General features: G+C 47.2%; 1 protein-coding gene across 2 annotated transcripts in view; it reads right to left on the reverse strand.

The window, feature by feature from the left end:
* Nucleotides 1-675: 675 nt before the first annotated feature.
* Nucleotides 676-22,970, reverse strand: part of ntrk2a (neurotrophic tyrosine kinase, receptor, type 2a) — a 66,874-nt gene continuing 44,579 nt past the window's right edge. Inside the window, exons 14-20 of one of the 2 annotated variants that reach the window (XM_076019586.1) lie at nucleotides 20,899-21,087; nucleotides 15,435-15,565; nucleotides 10,642-10,814; nucleotides 10,350-10,505; nucleotides 9,802-9,892; nucleotides 3,966-4,124; nucleotides 676-2,569 (exon numbers count right to left, since the gene is read on the reverse strand). In XM_076019586.1, the coding sequence (XP_075875701.1) occupies nucleotides 2,384-2,569; nucleotides 3,966-4,124; nucleotides 9,802-9,892; nucleotides 10,350-10,505; nucleotides 10,642-10,814; nucleotides 15,435-15,565; nucleotides 20,899-21,087 (1,085 nt within the window). In that variant the 3' untranslated portion in view covers nucleotides 676-2,383. The remainder of the gene's footprint in view (nucleotides 2,570-3,965; nucleotides 4,125-9,801; nucleotides 9,893-10,349; nucleotides 10,506-10,641; nucleotides 10,815-15,434; nucleotides 15,566-20,898; nucleotides 21,088-22,970) is intronic. The other variant, XM_076019587.1, reaches the window with a different exon arrangement.

Genomic DNA, 22,970 nt, shown 5'->3' on the forward strand with positions numbered 1-22,970 from the left:
TTGTGTTTCTTAGCGAGGCTGCAGAGATTAACGACGTCGCCATCAAGAGTAAAATATGCTCCGGTAAAATGTCAAAACAAAACATTGAACGCGTTCCAGTGCATGCACATGAGTTCTTGTATATGTATATACAGATGTGTCCGTAAGCTTTGGGGGAGCAGATACTGTGTACGTGGGCGGCTGAAGTGAAGTGCTTCTCCATTATGGCGGATGCGTGGCGTATTATCGAGATTATTCGCTGTTTGGGGGAACTGCCAGGAAAAAGAAGTTGTGCGCGGTGCGTGTTTGTGTGTGCGGTCGAGGCCGGGCCGTCGGAGCGCGGCCGGAGCGTGAAGTCCGAGCGTTAGTGGCTTAGAGAACACACGCCGTCCACCGCGATGATGGATGCTCGCTCTCACCGTCTCCCTGAGGACATTCACACCCTCCACTCTGCGCCCCGCTCTCCTTCCACCCTCTTATCTCCTCCTTCTCCTGCGTCCTCCTCCATCCATACCCTTTTGCTCCTCTTCACCTCATTGCTTTAGGCCTTCATCTATCCACCACCACCACCTCCATTTCCCCCGCTCCTCCACACGTCTGCTCCTCACTCCAGGTTCCCAGAAGTTCTCTCCTCCTCCTCCTTTCCCTCCTTCGCCTCTCCTCTCCTCTCCTCCTCCTTCTTCTCTCTGACTCCTCATCCTTCCTCCTTTCTTCCTCCCTTCCTTCCTTCTGAGCCATAAAACAATAAGTCTTGAATGTCTGTGAGGAGACCGTGCTAATGGAGCCCATTAGGCTGTAATGAAATATACATTACACCATTACAGTGGACAGGGCCTGGCTGAAGCACTGCACCGCTCAAATAATAAAACATGCACAATTCAATTTCCTCTCTCAGCCCGTTTTGAGTGTCTTTCACTCCGTCCGTCCATATGTGTGTATGTGTGTGTGTATGTGTGTGTGTGTGTGTAGGCAAGAAGGTATGAGGTACCATGTGTGTGTGTGTGTGTGTCGTCCTGCGAGTCCCGTCTAGATGTGGTTTCCAAGGATGTCTGAGTGCTGAGAGCCTTGATGATTTAATATGGGTTGACCAAATGAACCACACCTTCCCCAGCGCCGCCGGCCACACGTCTCCCCGTCATCCCACCACTCGGAGCCCTCCGTGATGACGACGACTCCCTCCGGAAACCTTTACACCCTCCCTCGGTGCCCCGCCACCCTCGTCCAAAAAAAAAAAAAAAAAAACCCCACTGGGACCTCGTGATTGGCGGACAGCTGCGGACAAATGAATCTATTGACCTCCGACACGAGCGCTTGACATCACAAGTGAAGCATCTGTCACTCCAAAAAGGGGGAGGGCGGTGATGGGAGTGTCATCATGTTACCGCGCTCATTACAGCGCAGGCCTCGGCAAAAAGGAGCGTGACAGTGTGTAGATATTTGTGCATATTCTCTTGTTTTGTTGTTGTTGTTGTTGTTGTGTCGGTCTCATATTCATAATTCCCCGCCACAGTACAGCAGAAGACCTCAGTCGGTCTTCCCCTCAGTGTGTTTTCAGCCTCAGCAGACAGACGCCGCCTGTGTCCCTTCAGCGAACCCCCGGAAGAAGCACACTGTTGATTTTCTTGCCCCACTGATGTTTTTAAAAAGGTGACAGCTGATCCGAGAGTCAAGAGTTCATTTTTGCCGTGGCGCAGTCTTTCCCCGCTGGCTGCGTCGGCTGAAAGCTAACGTTACTGGTAACTGGGACAGACAGACAGGCAAGGGACAAGAGGGGAGGCGTGGGAGGGGAAACACAGTGTCTTCGTGAGGCTTTTTTTCCTCTGAAACGTCTCACCGCCGCTCGAGTCTCGTATTTACATGAAAAGAGAAGAAGATTCCAGAAAAGCTCCGTGGTCGCCGGGAACAAAAAAAAAAATCAAAAAAAAAGAAATCAAAGAATTCCGGACAAATCCCGTTTTGTCCGGGAGGCAGCGTGGGATGAGTCACGAAATTTAACGTCCCGTTAATCTGTTTCGATCAATTAGTCTCCAGACGTTTTAAAGCAAATGAGAGCCTTTTTTTTTTCTTTTGGTAAATGTCTCTTCTGCAAGGGGGGGGGGGAGTCAGGGAGTGGGACGACACAAAAGAAGAGAGGAAATTGCCAGGAAGGAATTAGGAAAGAGGCGATTGGGGCATGTATTGAGGAATTTTCTTTTGATTGCCTTGAAGAGTTTGAAAGTAGCTTCACACCCGGCGGCCCCTCTCACACGCCGACTCGCAAGGCGCTGCCGTCTTCTCTCATGCACACGTGCAACTCAAAACGCACGCACAAACACACACACCTTAATTCTGCGACCGTCCCAACGCCAAACACACCCACACACACTCATCCTCCGAGACTCTCCTCCGCCGTCCCTGCCGGGCCTCAGCCCAGTATATCCAGGTAGACCGGCGAGGCCTTGGCCAGGTTGAGGAGCAGGCCGTGGATTTCTTTGATGTTAAGTCTCATGTGGGGCTCCCGCTGCCAGCAGCCCAGCATCAGGTCGTACACCTCCTTGGGACAGGTCCTGGGGCGCTGCAGCACCCTGCCTTGGGTTATACACTCTATCACCTGCGGGGCAAGAAGAAGATGGAACATCAGAAACGGTCGTAGGAAGCTGATAACCTCAAGCTACAGCGAACAAGACGGAGCTACAGTACAGCTGTACTCCTGCTGGAGTTGGTAAATAATTCAGTACAGTAAGGTGAAGAGGTGGCGGGGTAGTGGTGCAAGAGGGTCACAAGTTCATTTCCAACCCAGGGACTTGGTGCCCGGGTGGATTCTCTCCAGCATCCTCCCTCAGTCCAAAGACATGCACGGCTAAGCTCTCGATCTTCTGTTAGTCTGGATTGTTCTTCTCTTTATGCTGCTGGCCCTGCGGTAAAGTACCAACATGTCCAGAGTGCAATCGCACCTCCACCCAAAGACAGCTGAGATAGACTCCAGCACCCTGGGGTCCTGCAGGAGCGGTGATAGAAAATTGTCGGATGGATGGATGGATGGATGGATCAATGGGGGAAGAATATACACTCCCAAAAAGGGTAAAAACACAATAATATGTATCAATATTTTTTATAATTAGTAATAATTTGTTGTGTCAATCATTATAATCCAATTAGTTTACAATCTGAAAGTGTCTCTACTTTCACCCTTAATTCTAATGAGTTTGTGAGAACAGATGCACAACGTAAATATGATTACGCTACACGTTGCTTCTTAAAGTTATCTGAGCTCCAGACTTGGTTCAGGAGGTGAGTGAACTGTGGCTCAATAGAAATCTAATGGACCCGAAAAGGAAGACGGAAGGTCACGGGTGGCCAGAAGGTTAATCCTTGGATGTAACCAGAGTGAGGCAGCAGTTTGGAGGCCTGGTGACATGGTTAGAGACCTGTAACCAGAGTGGAGGTCATGACAGGGCCGCCAAGGTTAAGGTGAAGGGTTGGAGGTCCCCGGTCTAATTTTCTTTCCTGGAAACTGGGTCAAGACCCAGAGAGTGGTAAAGGGAGGATTTGTACCAGATCAATTATTCAGAGCGAAGATTCAGTGGTTATCTCATTTATTATTTGCTGCCTCGGCTGATAATTTATTTACTTTCTGCTGATATAGTCTTAAAAAAAAAAAACCACATCCTAGATGTGACCTGAGTGACTTCCTTGACCTCCGTCGGACCGACCCTGAGCAGGCCAAGCGTGACGAGGCAGCTTGTGGACTCATCATCACAGTCTGGCCTGTGATAGCAGCAGCTGCCGATTCATATCTCCATAATCACAATCCTCTCTGGTCCAAACTTAGCCGAAGACAGAAAGTATTGACCTTGCTTGTCCTTTGGTCCTGCTATGTTCATGCAGTTTGTGCTCAAGCCCGACGAAAGCCAGCAGAATACCCGTTGTATGACTTGGATTTATTTTTTTTGGTAGGTAGAGAAATGAAAATGGACTGCTTTGTACAAAGAGAAACGTGACATTACCTCATTATTGGAGAGCTGGTACCACGGCTGTTTTCCATAAGTGAAGATCTCCCACAGAACCACCCCCAGACTCCAGACGTCGCTCTCTGTGGTGAACTTTCTGTACATGATGCTTTCAGGCGGCATCCAGCGGATTGGCAGCATTGTGTGACCTCCGACCTTTAAGACATAACATAGTGGGTAAGTCGGCATACCAAGTCCCATATGATACGACATTCAATGTCTCAAAAAAGACAATCAATACTTCCTCTTCTCACTCTGGCACAGACATTAAAAGAAAAGTCCATCCTTAACTTCTTCACAGCACCTCACACCCACACAGGTGTTGCTTCTACCCTCTCTCAACCCCTTGTGGCTATACCTTCTCTTTTGTCCCCTACCAAATTTGACTGATGGTCCAATAAAACATCAGCGTTTAGCCGGAAGCTGAACTGAAGGTTTTTGCAGCAGACTGTAAATTGAAGGCTAATTTGACAGTTCCCAAGAGATCTACAGAGTTTGCAGTGATTGGTTGTTCAGCACCACTCTCCTTGACGTTCAGAAGAAAATTAAAAATCTGGAAATGGTTCTAATGGGTACGACTTCTTGTATTACATGAGTCTTTGAGTGTAATTCCAGCAATGGGATGTCAACCTTCTCTCTATTCCACAATGGTTCTCTGTACATGGACTCTGGACATCATTTAGCTTCCATATAAAATACGCCAATTATCTTGCTGGGAAAAAAAAAATCAAATAACTGTCGATGCAATGAAACATGAAACACAGTGCATGAGCCAGACTGTGTGCGACATGCTTGTAAATGCACAAATGAAATAAAGCTGCCACTGCAGTTTGGAAAAAAAAAATATCTGCACAATGTGTTTTAATAAGTCTTGAAATCAAGAATTAAACGGCTGCAAACCAACACAGCGACTCATAGGGCGCCTTTGCCACAAAGACGTGGTCATTTAATTAGGCTCTGATCTGAAATGAGCCTTCGGAGGCTGCTTGACTACAACACTCATTAGCTCTTTCTTCCATTCATAACCACCACATCTAAACAGCCATTACTAACATGCCATTAACAGCCCATTCGCCACAGAAAACATCATTCATCATTGAGTTTGCATGTTTATTACCTTTACTACACTGTGTTTGTTGGCATGTCACCCAAGGATGATTATAGATCTGTAACGTGCTGCTGCCAATCCGTGAAAACAAACCCATGATTGAAACACAGAGTTCACAGTAAATCTGTGGTCTGAGAAATTTGCCACAGCTTGTTGTTGTTGCTATTGTAAATACAGGTTTGATAAAAGCTCTGCTAAGCTGTTGTACATGATAGATTGTGCAGAACTTCAATTTTCCCCCTGCCTGAAGTGGAGGAAGCCAAACCCGGTGTGCCGGTGTTGCTCTCCATTATTTCCGCGCCTCCCCGCTTCTTTCTTCTCCGCCTTCAATATGAATCTTGTTGCCCATCCGCGCTCGGCTGCCTCACACAGATAGACACGATCCATTTTCTCTGCTTTATTCCTGTTATTAATGGTTATGTCCCCACGTTTGGCTTGTTGCGTTTTTAGTCAGTGGGTTATTTAATGGGCTAATAAAATGTGCACGCTCCGCACAGATAGCCATCAGGTTGACTGCAACGCCTGGGGATGCATATCTGCCTCCATCCCTGCAGCTTCTCGCGCCATTCATAAGCGGCTGCCTTGATTTTCTGCCTGCGAATGCGGCCGCTTGTTTGTCTGCTTCTTGTTTGCAGCTCCGGGTCCAAGATGAGTTTTGACTCGAGTTGACATGACGGAGTGCAATGTGGCTGAGAATCCGAGGGTTGGTTGCAGGCTTGTTTACTGACTTACATGGAAGATCTGTTGAGCATTTTTTTAAATAATGATGATCGGAACCGGGCTCACCCGCCTCGCTGTCATTAACCTGACACCAGGAAAATCAGAAGTCTGCTACATTATTCCAAAATCCCACAGCTGGCGAGAGCACACCAGGATCTGCACCTGACTCTGTTCCTTTTTTGTTTAATTCACCGCGGCTGGTCAATTACCCCGTGATGGACTGAAATATTAATACCGCTCTCTTAAGCTGCTGGGAAACCTTTTCATTTATTTATTTATTTTAATATGTTTATTAAGCGCTGCATGAGAGCAGTGAGAGAGGGGCAGGCAGACAGAGAGAGAGAGAGAGAGGGAGAGAGAGAGAGAGAGAGAGAGTGCCACTCTTTTCAAAGGGGATTACACAAGGCTGTGGTGAAAGGGAGAGAACAGAGGGAGGGAAACAAATGAAAAAAGGAAGGAAGTGAAAGACTCTTTCAGGAAATCCTCTTTTCACGGGGAGGACATCGAATTTCAGAGAAGTCGGGCGTTTCGGCAGGGGGCCAACGTTTCCCTGGGAAGCGGCAGGCTCATCCCTCCGCATGATCACCTATTCCCCTGTTTTCTCCTTGCGGCCGCCGTCTCCTCTCCTCTCCGCTGCCTGTTCTTCTCCACCCTCTGCTTGCTCATAAATATGCATCAAGCTCAGCAGCCAACCGCGGCTCGAGTGTCTCAGCCAGGGAAGCCTTGTTAAAGTGGAAAAACAACGCAGACAGAGGCTGTGGGATCTCTGAAGTGACCTCATGCAGGCTGCGGTAACCTTAGCAACTGGCCAACTTGGAGAGAGAGAGAAAAAAAGAAGGGGCTGGATTATGGGATGCGGTGTGGGAGGCGTGTTTGCGACGATACCCACCTACCGTTTATCGCGCTGCCTTAATTGCCCTCGGTGTTGCTATGGAAAGGAAAACTCCCTCCAAAAATGTGCAATGTGCATGTGCGCGTGCGCTTGTGTAGGCTTGGTGTTTCTGGGGTGCAGCGCTCGTTTTTAACTGTCTCATATACTGTAAAAAAAAAGGTTGACATTAACAAATGACGCTGTTAAGGAAGCTGGCCACTGCAACAATAGCTGTGTGACAGATTGCATGTGTGGCGCACTCAACACGGGGGGGAATGTTGCTCCAAATTGCGCGTTAGCAGGCGGTGACAGCAGTATTTAAGCTTCTCCCATTCCTGACCTGCCGCTACTTTTCAGTCGGAAGGACAGACATGTCACTCCAACGCACACATCTCAGCGGCAAGATGTAAACATGTTTATCAAGCTTAAAACGTTAAAGCGCGTTGGCACACCTAGCAGATACTGATGCTAGTGTGCAAGCCAGCAAGCTAGCAACAGCTAGCAAGAAAAAAACCAAACAATTTCCTCGTGAGTTTGAGGAAATCATCGTTGGGGTTTGTGGCTGATGCTAAATGTGCGACTGGATGAATTCAATTCAACTGAATTTGTGTCATGGTGATTTTTCGTGTTTCCTGTTACATCGTGAAAGTCTTTTCTGTCCTTGTATTTTCTGCACTTTCACTGTTCCTCCTCTTTTTCCGCCTTTTTCGTAGCCTCACGATTTTCACCTGCGTCTCATTGTCCCTCCTGCCCTCGAGTGTTCTTGCCTGTGTTCCCTGCTCTCTTGTACAAAAATCCTCGTCTCCCTTTGTCTGTGTTTGGTCGTTGTTACTTCCTGGTCGTTTCCTCTTGTTCCCCCCCTCTTTCGTCTCTGTTGTCTGTATCTCCAGGTCTGTTGCGGTTCCATTTCAATCATCCGTTGACACTTCCGGTTTTAGATTTGTTTATTGACCCGCGAGGACACCTTCAGTTGAGTTTTTGTTGATTATGCAAAATAAATATTTTTTTGTTCTCCAAGCCCAGAGATGCCTGCCGTTGAGTGCTGCCCACACCCTCTCTGTGTGGCATCAATCTGTTTTATGTTTAACATTTCACTGTACATCCCGGCTGAGTACAAGCAAGTTTAGTGTTTAGCATTGGAATATTCTGTTAAAATAACAATAGCAGCCCTCCCCACCTGCACACACACACATGCACGTTTGGCTTTGAGGTGTTGAGGTGGAGGGAAAGGAACAGATGCGCTGCAGCGGAAGTCCCGCAACACCCGCTCCTCACACCATCTCCTCCAACACCCCCATCCCCCCAATCACTCCCCAAAAATAAAACAGCCCCGCCCCCAAAACACGAGGAGGCTCGACGGCCGCCTGAATTCACGAGTGTTTGTCAGGTTCGTTGTGTAACGGGGGATCGAATGACGTCACCACGGCGCTTTCAGCCCACACCTTTCTCTGCCTGTCAACACACACGCACACACGCACACGCACACACACACACACACACACACACACACACAAGCAAGGGGGGGCTGCTCTGATTCCTCTATGACTCATCTTTTGCTCCTGTCTGACGCAAAAGCATGACTGTGTCCCTACACCACCCACCAGCCAACTCCCCCTTACCAAACACATGCACACACACACACACACACACACACACACACCTCCCTCTCCCTTAGACATATCTTCATCACATACACACTTCCTCTCTTCTGCTTTTGCTGTTTGTTGCGTCTGTATTTTTTCTCTGTCTGTATTTGAGTTTCTTGCTGTTTTTCTTTTGCCTCCTGTGCCATGTTCTGAAGCTGCAGCGTATGTGTGTATGTGTGTGTGTGAGTGTGTGTGTGTGTGTGTGCGTGTGTGCTCCTGATAGTCCTGTGTTTGTCAGCGTGCCTCTGTTCCATGCCGCTGTTCTTCCCGTTTGGATGCTTATCTGCGTCGTTCCCTCCGTCCCTGACCTCCCACCCTGTTCCCATCTCTCTTTTCCAGCCTCCATCTCTTTGTCACCTTGCCGCCTCCGTCTCTCACACCCCCAGCCACCCGCCACTCGCCCCCACCACTACCGCCACCACCTCTCTCACTCGCGAGCGCGGTCTCAGCATACTAAATAGAAGTTCTCTGATTACTTTTCTTCCTGAGAAAACGCTGGATTTGATTCCGGGGGAACGTCGCTACTGCCTCCCCCCCCCGTTGCCATGACGACAGCCAGGGCGTTTTAGGTTTGCCGAGGTAAAGGGAAGCAGAAGGGGAGGGTGGAGGCGTGGCTACGCGTCGTCACAAAGAGAGAGAGAGCGCAGAAGAAAGACGCCGACGAGACGTCCCAATGAATCCACGTCCAATCACATCCATATCAACCTCTGCATCAAAACACTGTCTGTCTCATATTATGGGTATTCCGGGCACTGGCTCACTGATGTTAGGCACTCATTTGGAGACTTTTTTTTTTATTAACCAAAAATTCCATAATAATACATACATTCAAAATGTAATTAAGCACTGGAAAACAACAAAACATGTTTTTTTTGGCATTTTAAAGACTGTCATAAAAATAATGAATGGACTTTGTAAAGCTAGATTTATCAGCCCAGAGTGCCAGTCAAGTCATATAGATCAATGCTCAACAGTCCAGTCCGTGCACGTCCCTTTAAAAGCCTCCCTGCTTATTGCCTTCCCCCTGGATTCTGCTGGCAATATTTTATCCAAAGTTGAGCGTCCACTCCCCGCTCCCAGCCCTGCCTCTGCCATCCTTTGAATTCTGTGTCACTGTCACTTGCTGTCACTCTGTCACAGGGGATGGGGCAGGGGGCAGGAAAAATGGACAGCCCCTATCAATCAGTTGGTGTGATTTATTAGATTTGGACGCTGTGGAAGGGTGACAGGTTGCTTTACAGAAGGGAAAAACGCACCCCCAAAAGTCCGAGTTAGCTTAACCCCCAGCGTAGAGAGTTCAAGTTCCCGCAAGAAACTTGAACTCCAATAACCGAAAAAAAAAACCCAAAACTGTTTACATGCGTGCAAACAAGTTGCTCCACGAGATTGGTTTAACCGGGCTGAGAGGGATCCATGCAGCAGGGAAGAGGGAGAGAAAGTGGGAGACGAGGAGGGGGAGGAGGAGGAAGTAAAGAGGTGGACACATACACCTACCCTGTAGTAGTCAGTGCTGTAAACGTCCCTGGACATGCCAAAGTCTCCGATCTTCACCAGCAGGTTCTCCCCCACCAGGCAGTTCCTGTTGGGCGGCACAGACGTGGCACAGACGAGGCGGTTTGCTGTTGCGTGACAATTTATAAGCAGTGACGACGAACCGCATCACGACCCAACTGAACAAAATCCCCAGCAGAGGGACTTGAGCAGCCACTACAGCTTCCGATCCTATGTGACTTCTTCACTGTGGTATTTCTCTGATATTACCCTGCTGTTGATATGCACTGCGGATAAAAAATAAAGTTCTTGAGATGAGTTAAAATCTGAATCTGAATTGAAATCCGAATTGAAATCGCCACTAAACACGAATTAGAAATGTGTTTATCTGTCTGTTTCCCGGTCTTGCGTTCTGATACTGTCATCATATTGTAAAGAGAAATGTTTCTGGCATTAAAAATTGTGTTTTGACATGGACAAAGTGAACACGGCTCCAGCTGTTGGTGCCAGCTTGGTGCTCGTCGGGTGTCAGGTGAGTGGCGGACCTCGTTGCCAGGTCGCGGTGCACAAAGTGCTGCGACGCCAGGTACACCATGCCAGATGCGATCTGCTGGGCGATGTGCAGCATCTGGGACTGGGTCAGCTCCACCGGCCTGGTGTTCTGGCCCTCGGCCATCAGCACGGCGTCGGGACCGTGAGCCCTGCGAGGGAACAGGCGGAGGGAAGGGAAAGAAAAAGAAAGCTCAGCGTCGGCTACTTTTTGATCGGCTGTGCGAAGCATTTATTTTTTTTGTTTGTTTGTTTTTTCTGCTCGATTGTAATGCAAACACTGCGTGCCTGAGGAACTTGTTGAGGTCTCCGTGCTTCATGTACTCGAACACCATGATGAGAGGGTCGCTCTCCACGCACACGCCGTAGAAGGTGACGATGTGCTCGTGCTGAAGGTTGGTCAGCAGCTCGGCCTCGCGGTGGAAGTCCTTCCTGGCGTTCTCGCTGGCCTCTTTCAGCGTCTGCGCAAACAGGCACAAGTCGCACGCACTTTAACCAAACAGACAAGCGAAGTGAGCAAGCGATGGGAGAAAAATCACACGCCAGACGTCCACACGTCGGCCAAGTGGCTGCTCCGCGCCGTCTGCTCCGACATGTCTGGCTGACGTCCTCTTTGCTTTGTAAAAGTGAGCTACAGCATCTTGGCAAATTCTCACGTGGTGGAACTATTGGCACCAGCAGGCGCCGTCCAAAAGAGTTGGTGTGTGTGGGGGGGGGTGTTCTGTGTTAATGTGATCTATTACGAAGCCAGTCTTTGTTTACATTCATTACGTTCTCAGATTCATTTTCGTGTTTGCCTCATTTCCGCAAATTAGGAAATGTGTCAGGCAGCGCGTGCTGAGCAGGCGACCGCTGTGAAAATAGATGTATGTAAAAGATGGAGAGGAAACAAAAGGCGGAGCAAGAGAAGCAGGATATGAAACTGACCCGGGAGAGCTGTTTATTTCATATCCAGTGATGGGAAATATAGAAGAAATTCTCCTGCCCTTGATGAATAATTAATTCCTCTTCTTTGAGTATATGACATGGATATACGTCCACGGTCCACCTTTATCGTGTGTGTGCGCGTGTCTCTTTGCCAGAGAGGACTTCCTATCCTATCACGGACCTTGACTCGAAGGACGGGGGGTAGGGGGAGGTCGTATAGAAAGGAGGGAAAGGACCTGCGACCTCTCAGCCACAATAATGCGGTCGAGAAAACAACACCGACAGAGTAACAGGCTCGCTCACTCAGGTGCACTGCTGGGGCGCGGGAGGAAATCGAACGCCGCGTGATGACTGCGCGGTGCATTACAACTGTAAATGTACTGCACGCTCCGATGAAATGTGTGGGAAACGTGGGCTGACATCTGATACAGTCCGGCATGATATGTTGGAGGAAATCCTCCGCCCCCCCCCCCCCCCCCCCCCGCCCACCTCCCTCCCCCTACCAAAGATGTGAGCAGTCTCTTTAATCGTACTTTTTCCATGCATCCGCCTACCTGCTTTATTCTGGCGTGATGTTGGGGGTCAGTGAGGACCCTCAATGGACTCAACAGTTGCCTTGAGAGGATGTGAAAAATGCTACTGTTTTATGTTGTTGTTTAAATAAATAATCATATTATTTCTACCATCAAATCTGCATGTCTGACTTGTAATACACCGTCACTTGATACACTTTGACTGATTAAACCCCTGATGAGTGATCTTTGTTGTTGCTACTCCCATTTAATATAATTTCTTCTAATCTTATTACGATCAAGCCGGCATCCAATCAGTGTGCAAACACTTAAGATGATTATTCCACTGTTAAGGAAGTCACAAGCAGGTTCTAATCGTTCAAACAAATACCAGCAGAAAACTTTTTGGTATCTGAGAAATCCGGCTGTTTCTTGTCTCTTTCCTTTTTCCTATTACGGTGTAAACAGAGGGTGTTTTGAAATAGTCCATTGTGAAAGGACGCCCAAATGGAGTCTGGGAAAATAAAGATCTGAAAAATAGAACCTTTAAGGTTTCAATTTGTCGGGGGGGTTCCCTGCAATGAAAAAAAGAGAGAACTATCCATGATGCTCCTTCTCCCTGAAATGGCGCCGCTAACTAATTTCCAGCTAAAACCAATACAACATCTGCCGACGTGTTAGTCACCCAAGCTGCGCACACAGTCAGACGAGTGGAGGGAATGAAAAGAAACCAACATCCTCTCGATCAGCGACGTGGTGACTCACGCTTGCATGTGTGATGGCAACTTCCCTGCAAGAGTGAGGTATGTGTGATTGATGGCATGTCGGGCTTTGCTACTAGTGTGTGCTCTGAGGCCTCATTTCTGTGCGCATAGGCAAGTGTGGACGCGAGCCTGTGATGTGATTGATGGCCCTGCCGTGTATACATTAACAGTAAAACCCGCGTCCGTATTGCGGCTGGCTGGCTGATTGATAGCCGGCACTGAACTCGGGCCCATTATTAGTTCTATTAGTGACTGTTGCTGAATGCATACACAGCGCAGAACATGCTTGTGTAATGGAGCATGCATGACAAGGTGCAACGCAACTGTGATGTGGTAATGAGAAATGGCAAAGGCTGGCTTCCGAGGGATGGATTTACAGCAACAAAGTGCACCTGAACGCACGTCCTTGCTGTGAGCGTGCAGCTTTCTGAATAGACACAAATGGAGTTTGGAGTTTCTTTCCTGGGGGCTTAGCAAAAATATCAATCGATGTGTGAGGTGGTTAATAATAGCAATAAATCTGCTTCCATAAAACCAGATGCAATTTGAAGACGATGCTTCTATTTCGTTAGGCAAATTGTTATAATCTCTGACAGTGAAAAACGAGTGAGTCAGTGTCAGTTAGTCACTAAAAAGTAATTTGATATTCTTCTATTGTGGCATGAGTATATGGACATCGATGAGTAAAAATTCAAATAATATTGAAAAAGGCAGTTCAGAACAACAGGGTGACCGACGAGAAACAAGGCCTTAGCAACATAGCAAAGTAGGTTTATACTACTTGATGCTGTCAGCCAATTTGAGTGGAGCCAACAGAGCAAACATGCTAACAAACCATTAGATCAGGGACTACATTTAACACACTCATAGTTCTTCTTTTAGCTTGTATTTCCCCCCCTGCTTTCTTGATGCTAAAGATCTATCTATCATGGTTAGCCTAGCATAATAGCAATAGATTGAGCGCAAGGCCCACTGGTGCCAAGTAGGGTTGCCACCCGTCCCGTTTTCCCCAGAATTGTTCTCTTTTTTTTCACCACCTGTCTCGGGAAAAATAAAATCTCTCCCGGAAGTCAATTTGTGACGTTTTTTTTTTTTTTAGGGAAAATGACAAAACCTCATCTGACTTCCGTCTGTGGTCTCCATAGGGTTGCCAACCCTCCTGTAAAATACGCGATTGTCCCATAGTAGGCAACTAAAAAACCTGTCCCGAAATGAACTGATACGGGACGCACTTCACTTTGTCGCGTATATTTCGGGGACCCCCCCCCCCCGTCGTCGTCGACAGACCCCCGAGATGACCCGGATTTGAAACTCTAGGAGGTGGCAACCCTAGTGCCAAGACAGCTATTGACAAATGCTAAGCTCAATGTAAATGTAATCAAAACAAAACAAAGCAACGAAAGACTTTTTTACCCACTTCCAAAACACTAAAATAATCACTCAAGCGTTTATTTCCTCTTTAAATAGTGATAGGACGCTGAGGGACGAGACTCCTTTGTGTGCACATTGTTGTGGTCCAGCAACCGTCGTGTTTATTTGCCCGCTAATTTGTCAAGTCAGTTTCCTCCACTTTTCTAGAGAGAAATACAGCACATCCGAAAAAATGTTGAGTCACATAAGCTGACGGAGGGATGAGAAGAGGAGGAGCAGGAAGACCGCAGCATAAGCACGCAGTACATTAGCTAATTAGACGGAATGTGACGTACAGCAAGTGTTAAATCAATGATGCGACTCTAATGATCTGAGACTCCATCTACGTCAAGTCATCTTACAAACAGCACCCATGCAGGAGCATCAATTCATTTGTAATGCAAATAAAGAGCAAATTAATCCAAGGTCCTCGAGTTATTTTCATATCTTTGTTTTCTCGTTAAAGGCGGAACTGCTCGTTCTAACGACGGACTTTCAGAAAAGTGGTGCAAGCGTTCCGCCAGAGTTTGCTGATGGACTGTAGACACGTTTTATTGTTACTGGTGAAGTGAATGTTGTATGCATGGGAACCGTTGATGCTTTACGTGACTCCTGCTGCACAGATATCGTCAGAGGTGGGAAATAACAAAGTACAAGAACTTGTTATAGTACTTAATAGATTTTAGATTTTTTCGAAAGATTTTCTCAGCACTTCACTTTCGTATTTACTTTTAGCAACGTTTCCCTTTTACTTCCTACACTTGTACATATAAATATCTATACTTTCTACTCCTTACATTGGAAAATCCCGCTCGCTACTTTTGTGTTTAAAAGATACAAATTATTTTCAAAGTAATTCACTCATTGGCCACCTCTGGATATCCTTTACAGTGCACTGTGGTGCAAGGTGCAATGGAAGGCAGCAGAGGGGAGGTGGGGTCTAGGTGGGTCGGTGGGTGGGGGTGGGGTTGGGGGGGGTTGGGCTCTCACTGGCCATGTATAGTTAATGAGAAGCTCTTTACCAATCAGCTCGTGTTTCACCGCAGACCAGTAGGCCGAGCACCTCTGATGGGGAGAGGGAAGGATGGGAGGAAGCCAGTCAATCTGACCCCGGAAGTCAGCGGTTTGAGTGTAAAGAGAGACCCTCGCTGCAGCGGCGGAGGAAGTGAAGGTGAGCCGCCGTGTCTAAACACCGTGCGCATGCCGTGCGAAGGGAATTTCTTTCTTTTCTTTTTATAAACAGCAGGCGTCAATTTCAGTCACTCGATATAACCCGATGTAATCTCCGGGAAAGGCTTCAATTTTCGGACGCTGAGATTGTTTTTCCGTGACAAGACACGGATGGCGGCGGTGAGTCAGTTTTTCGATGACGCTGAGCCAGCGTGTACAGTTGGTGGTTTCCACGCAATTAATGCCTCTGCGTTTTAAAACGCACTCTGTCCGGAGAAAGGGATACGACTCAGGTTACCTTGACGGCCACCAGGATCTTCTCCTGGTCGGGTGACAGGTTGTAGCACTCAGCCAGGAAGACTTTTCCAAAGGCTCCCTCTCCGAGCTCCCGCTTCAGCACGATGTTGTGTCTCTTTATGTGCTGAACAACTGTTGAAATAAAACACAAACAAAACACAGGAGGGTGACTAATTTTCTTTCTTCTGGTCCCATCTGTTTTTCGTATCCGCTTTAACAACAACAGCGGCAGACGGTGGCAGCTTGAGCTTCCAGCGAAAGAGAAATGCTCCTTGATGAATGGTGGGACCTTTAAGGTGACTGGAAGGCAAACTACGCAGAACTACAGAATTAAACCAGGTGACACAAAAAGCATTTCACCCACTTTGTATTCAAACGCTTCCCACACAAGGGGAAATATTGCACATCGGTGCCACACACGTGTCACAGATCACATGAAAACGGCAGTAAATTCAACCACAATTTTAAGTACGAACTCTTGCAGATGCTGGTACAGGCTCCGATCCCTTTGAAATGAAAGCATGTGGGTTCGGCCAGGGTCTAGTTGGTGCGAGCCTGTGCAAACAATGACAGCGGCACCATGAATGCTGCAGTAGCGGCAGTTTATCAGAAGTGGAAGTTTCGTCATTGAGCGAAAAGCAAAGAACTGCGCTGAAGGCTGTTTTTTGTTTTGTTTTGTTTTTTTGGCTGGCTTTGGCAAGAGTTTAATTTGACACGTTTCACAGCCCACCATGGCGGTTTGAAGGCTCCATCACAGTCTCACTCTGTTAACAATTTCCCCATTTGACTGCCAACAATAGAATCTTTCCACTTTATCTGTAACCAGGAGTTTGTCTTTTTTTTTTTGAATTACCTTCGGAACAATCCCGGCAGAGGGGCCACAACTCTGTGGTTTCTGTGGAATCTCCCCCAGGATTGACATCACACATGTTTTACACGTCTTTTATGTTTTGTTCTGTTTCCCCCAAATGTCACAAATTTGTAAAACCATCACATTTGTTGAGTCAGGTTACATCAAATCAGCCAACACTCTGGTTTCCTCCTCCATTGATTTGATCCGGTTTTGGGGAGTAAATCTCTTCTTGGCTGCTGTTCGCCGACAAATCGGTCGACAAACCTGCTTCCTGTTGCTAAGTAACTTGTGAGTCAAAGCCAGCTGATTTTTTTTTTCGTATTTATTAATTAATTAATTTATTTTTAGGGAAAATTGGCGTCTCAGCACGGTGATTTGACTGCTATTCACCATAAGGACGAACAGCACGGTGCCCTCGTTAAGCCTCCTTTTTGAACGCGGGCCACGCGTACAGCTGTCTGCATGCACGGAGGCACCGATTAACCTGCAACACGTGCACTCTGTGTTGCCTGAGACTCGGATGTGCACGTCGGGATGAGGGATGGAGGGAGAGAGGGATGGAGGGCGGGAGAGAGAGACGTGGCACCAAAAGGAGACATTCGTCGGTGATCTGTGATTAAAGAGGTGCGTTTGAAAGGAGAGCTGTCCACTCAGAATGTCACGGTACGGGTCCAGCCGGACTCTGACAGGCTGCGTCGACGAGGTTCCACTTTGACCCAATATGGTGCAAACTGGGACATCAAGAAGAAAATTGGGCAGAAATAAATATAAACCAGCGTAACAACAGTAACCAAGGACGGGATTCTGGGTTGAGGCTCAAGCAAAACCCTGAGTGCAGGAGATAGAATAGAACAGATAGAATAGAATAGATAGAGGTAGAATAGGTAGATGGACGGATGAATTTGTCACAAAAATATTGCATTATGTTAGATTATTATTATTAAATTACAATGAAGGAAAGTCTGTATGTTTTAAAACTGAGAAGCAAAAGCACAAATGCTGGCCGCAGACATCAATACCAGCTTTATTATCCTCCCACATTGTGGCCATTTTCAAAATCTCCAGAAGAAAATAAGCAAAAACATGTTTATCCCTCTGTTTGCACCCTCCAGCCAAAAAAAAAAGAAAAAGAAACTATTGCTGTATTGGCACATGGGCTTCACATGTGAGATAAATAAGCAAAAAAACAGCTGTGAGACTGTGGCAGTGGGGCTGCTGTCACTCACCTGGGTAAGGAAGACCTGCCCTTTGTGACAATAAAGTATTATAATGCACACCTTCCACTCATTTTTCTGCCGTAATCACCTCAGACTTGCGGGGAAACGATCGTCTTCATTTCACAAACAGCAGCTGCATCTCGATGATCTCACAGCTCAGTGCACAGCGGCAGCAGCAGCAGCTCGCAGTAAAACCCACATCCCCACTGGATGGCTACCCACCGTTTAGGCAGCTAATAAACTCACCACACATTTCCTGCTGCGGTTGCGTAATCAGCAATCGCCCTTTTATTAAAAAAAAAAAAAAGAAAAAAAAAAAAGAAATTGCCGCGCGCCACTTCATCTTAATTAACACCTTCTCACGGCAAAACAAACTGTGCGCAGCCCTGTTTTCTTGCAGCTCCACGTGACGTTGGAGACTCAGCGCCAACCTGGTCAGCCGAAGATGTTTCTACTGCAACATTTTTAAGCATGTTTTTTTTTTTTGTTGCTTTCTGATTTTCCCTCTCGTTGTCGTCACCCTTTTGCTTCCCTCCTCTCCCTCTCTCTCTCTCTCTCTCTCTCTCTCTCTCTCTCTCTCTCTCTCCCTTCCCGCGTGGTTCCGCTCATCATCATCATCGCTCCATAACAACATTCATAATTCAGGCCCCCTCTGCCCCCCTTAACAAGCTTTGCACTCAATATTTTCTGATGTTTTTCTTAATTGCCGCCCATCTTCCGCGCTTGTCACTTTCACTCATTTAGCACCATCCCGTCTCATTATCGCCCTCCCACTAACCTTATTTAGCACTCCTTTGTTCCGTGATTCATTCTCTCCCCACCTCAGCTGCCCAACCTATCACTTTTTAATCAACATCCGCTAAACTTTAATATCCAGCCGCATCTTCTCCTTTTTTTCCCCCGCCCCAATCTGATGCGCCATCAGTCTTCATTCACTGGTTTCTGGCAGCTCTTACAATATTGCCATCAAGAGAAATAACATTCACCATCAAGCAGCCTCCGCTGCCGTCTCCCTCCATTTATCTTCCCCAATCTCCTCCTAATTCTAGAGCCACCTTTTAGACAATCCTCCCTAATCAGTGCCTCGTAAACAGCCCCAGCAATTAATGTCACGGGAGATGACGATGCTCCATCCACCATCTGCTTCCCCCACTGGGGCTCCTCTCAGACACGTCACCTGTGTCCATGACCAGGGGTTTGATTTTAAAGTCCAACTATTGTTGAGAGTTGAAAAAGAAAACAGAAAAATGTCTATTCATCAATTTCACGTCCTGAATTTATGCTTCACCGATAGTAAAAGGTGCGTGGGTGTTTGCAGATGGACACTTCTACATATTACACATGGGAGGTCACCCGGATTATGTTGAAAAATATAAAACACATGATCTGCTGGGATTGCAAAACCCAGTGAGGGAGCTATGATTTGGACCGCTGTTAAATCACTGGCAAAAAGGGGAAAAAAAGAAATGTCTGCTTTGCTCCAGGGTTGCATTTTCTCTTCCGGGCACTAAGGCCAAGTCTTCAGTGTTTTCTCCCGCGGCGATATAAAAACCTCAGTTTGTACTCTACAACTCTGCAAATCCGCCCAATTCGTTTTCTAAAAAATAATTTGAAAATCATTCTTGTCTAAATTGAATAACTCATTGCAACAGCGTTGTTCTGTATGAGTTAGGCAGGAATCTCAGCCTCACAGCGAGGATGGGAAGCGTCCCGCTACTGTACGCAGCTCGGTGTGTCTGGCACAAGAAAAAGCGGCAGTTGCCACTTTAATCTTCCATGTGACACACTTTCCAACAGCGTTGCCTCCTTTGATGCTATTGTTGTTAATGAGGTGTTCACTTCAGAGGTACGCTACACAAAGCTTTGCATCACAGCTTACAGTTCCCATAATTACACACGGATCATGTCTGCGGAGTAATTGTTCCTTTGCTGTTGCCAAGACGAAACCCGTGCCATCCTATTTTTTTCTTTTTCTTTTTTCAAACAAAACCATTCACTCGCTGCTGAGTCTTGTGTTCGCTGTTACAGGCCAGAGGAGAAAGCCATTATTTAGGCCCAGTTCAATACTTGGCATGTTAAAAAACAAAAACGGCGCTTTGCCAAAGTGTCTCTATCAAACGCTGTCGCGCGGTGGCGGGCGGTGGGGAGCCAAATAATTGGTCAGATGCTTTGCATTATTTATGCTGCCTGTGTGTGAGTCAAAGATGCACGCAGAGTGATGGCGGTATGATGGCGGCAATGTATTAAAAAACACACAGGAGCAGGCAGGTGCACCTTAGCAGCAGCACGCTATTGACTTCCATCGATCTGCAGCGCTGTCATTCATGCTGCTGGGCAGTAAATCCCAGACTATCTTTCAGTTACTGCAGGGGTCAAGCCACAATCCGCCCATTGCTCCCCTAATAGGATGCACCTGATTGAGCATGGACACACACACACACACACACACACACACACACACACACATGAAGGGAGCTCGGGATTTACGACAACACAAGCCTTAAGAAGCTTTTATGACTTGCCAATAATCATAATGCCGTTTTGATGGAGCGGGTCAATAGCCCTGGGCGCTGCCCTGTCTGTCTGTCCATTTGACCGTTGCCCCCCCCCCTCTGCCCCACCTCCACCTCCTCCTCAATGTCCCCCTCCCTTCTCTCCATCCCCTATCACCCCTTTGCTCCTCTGTCTCTTTTTAAAATGGCCACTTCCTGAATCCATAACGCGTCCGTCTGTCGGAGAGCCCACGGAAAACGTTTTGGAAAGTCGAGGCAAACGGTAGAGGGCAATTGCTGGAGTCCACATTTAAGCCGATCCTCAGGCTACGCGCTAGGCACCGCGGCCTTAATGGCTCTCTTGCCGCTAGCGCACTCGAATTAAAACAGGAATAACATTGTTGTGCACCCTCCAGTGTGCTTCTTTGCTCTTCTTTTAAAGTGAAAAATACCACCAGGCTCTGCTAAAACTGCCCAACGGCAAAATATGTGCTAATCTCTTTGGCATCGGCCGTCGAGTCCACAGTCATTTCTCCTTCCCGGTCTTTTTTTTCTTTGTTTTCCCGGAGCATCACAGAGCGGTTGCTTCCCACTCCTGTGCCTCCTGCTTCTTACACACAAGGGGAGCTGATTGGTTACGGCATTTCAAGACCCATTAAGGCGCCACCGAGTAGCGACTGGCACGATGGATTTCACAGTTGAAATCTGAGCGATCCTCCTGCCGCGTCATGTTAATTTTTTCTTCTCAAGGTAAATTATCACCCGTCTGCCTCAGAGACAAACACGTCTCCAGTTCCTCACAGACGAATGTTTGTCTCCGTTGCACTTGAAGCTGATGAGTGAAGTCATGTCAAACATACGATGTGTAAGCGGCGATTGGGGACAGACGGGGTCCGTACTTACACGTGTCGGTTTTCAGAAGGCTGTTTGTGCTCCTGAAGTACTGAGGGTTCTCGATCACGGGGATCTTGGTCATGCCGATGATCACGGCATCGGGGCCCATCTCAGAGGAGGATGGCGTGTTGCTGCCGTTGGAGACGTGGTGAAGAGGAGAGGCGGAGTCGTCGTCGTTGCTGATCACCGAGGACGGTCCTGGTGAAGGGAGAAGGACGAGAGGCACAGTTGAGTCTTTTTTTCCACAATGATAAAATGAAACACAATCGTTTGTTGTTAATGAAGTGGCAGGCTGTCACGGCCAGCAAGGCCTTCTCTGCTGGTCCAAACATACTCAGAGAAGTCCCCTCCCAAACCCCCGTAAATATGATAATAAAGTTATTCTCCATATTTTCTTTTAGAGTTCCTTTTCAGAGTTTTTATCCTGTTGTATTTCAGCTCGCTTGTGTTGTCAGGTTCCTTGAAATCTGCCCGAGGCCTTCAGAGTCAACATTACGGGCTCCTGTTGGCTGTAAATGAACGGACCACAGTCAGTTGCGATAGCCAATCAGATCTCGAGTCTGTGTTGCCGAAACCAGGCAGCTGATTGGATAAGCACTCGTGAGATCCGTTCGCTACCACGACGAACACAGAATGGCTGAAGGGGAGGACGGTGCATTGAAGAATCATCTGCAATTACATGTTATTGTTCAATTGTTGCATACTCTCCAAAACAGATGCTTGTTTTGTTATTGTCTCTTTGGTGTTTTATATGAAATGGCAGCAATGGCCAGTTTATTGGTCAAACGTGTTTAAGCTTAAGTGTACTTTTTTTGCTGGACTTATTAAAACTTTGTTGGCTAATGTCTTGAAAACCATTTCTTTTGGGGTTTGACAGTATTAATGGTATTATGAGGCACATTAATTTAGGTAAGACTAAGTACCGTGCCACTGAAGGCAGAGACGTGAAATGCACGGCCCACCGCTGCGTTAATGAATATCTGGGAGGTGGGGTGGGGTGGATTTGCACAACTCAGACCCATCTGACGGGATCACACTTTGGATGTGTGGATGAGAGGCAGCGCTCACGTCCCTCTGACTGCTCTCTGGAAGGAAATCATTTCCCATCCATGAAAATGAAGTAAAAGCCGGATTCTGCGGCTGAGTTTTGTGACACAGGGTGTTACATCAAGCCTGGGTTCGGCTTGACTGACGGGTGGGTCACTTGGCGGTGTTTAATAATGGAGACAGAGAAGGAGACAGACTGAAGTGTATTTCAGCAGAGCTAGAGGGTAACCAGGGGGATTAATGGGAGCCTTCAAAAAGACAAACAGCAGTAAATCGAGGAACAAAGACCCAAAGTGCCGCGTTAGCGTCACTCCGGGACATGCTTTTTTTTCTCTCTCGAAAATTTGGAAAATCTGTAACTTTTAGCTGGAGAAGAACTATGTTGATACGGGCATTTTTATCTGCAACGCATCTGTAAAAGCACGGGGTAAACAGAGGTGGGATGGCAGCATCACACACTGAGCCCAGGCGGTGAACAGTGATGAAGGTTTGTTTTGCCTCACGATCCCAGTGCTATGAGACCTTGAGACAGTTTAACAATCCATGACACATGTTCGGAAGTTAAATTGAGCAAACATTCACAAGTCTGATGACTGCAAACTGTTGCCTTATTAATATTCAGCACACGAGCTAACAATCCCACCCACCTCCACCCCCTTCGCACACAGACTGTATCAAGATAGCAGCCGTGTTCTCAAGAAAATAAAGGAACTCGTTGCCTCCCACGTACGAGAAGACATAAAAGAGACACAACACTTCCCAGCAGCAGGAGTCTGCTTTAATGGTCAGGATAAGTTCCCAATATGTCAGTCTGAAAGACGGCCACATGTCCCATCCAAGTGCTTTTGGAATTGTCTCTCAGTTTGTGATCACGTGGAAGCTGTGAGTCCAACAGTTGTTCAGATTCAGCGTAAACTTACGCTACGAAATTACACTTGGTCGCATTGCTGCACTCGTTTGTTGAGGAATATTGTTCACTTGCACGTGTCTCTTATTGCTGCACATAATCAGATCAACAAATCAATCAATGTGGT

Source organism: Nelusetta ayraudi, unplaced genomic scaffold (assembly GCF_046127955.1).
Source record: "Nelusetta ayraudi isolate G7.1 ecotype Tasmania unplaced genomic scaffold, CSIRO-AGI_Nayr_v1 ptg000010l, whole genome shotgun sequence".
In the NCBI taxonomy this organism is placed as follows: Eukaryota; Metazoa; Chordata; class Actinopteri; order Tetraodontiformes; family Monacanthidae; genus Nelusetta; species Nelusetta ayraudi.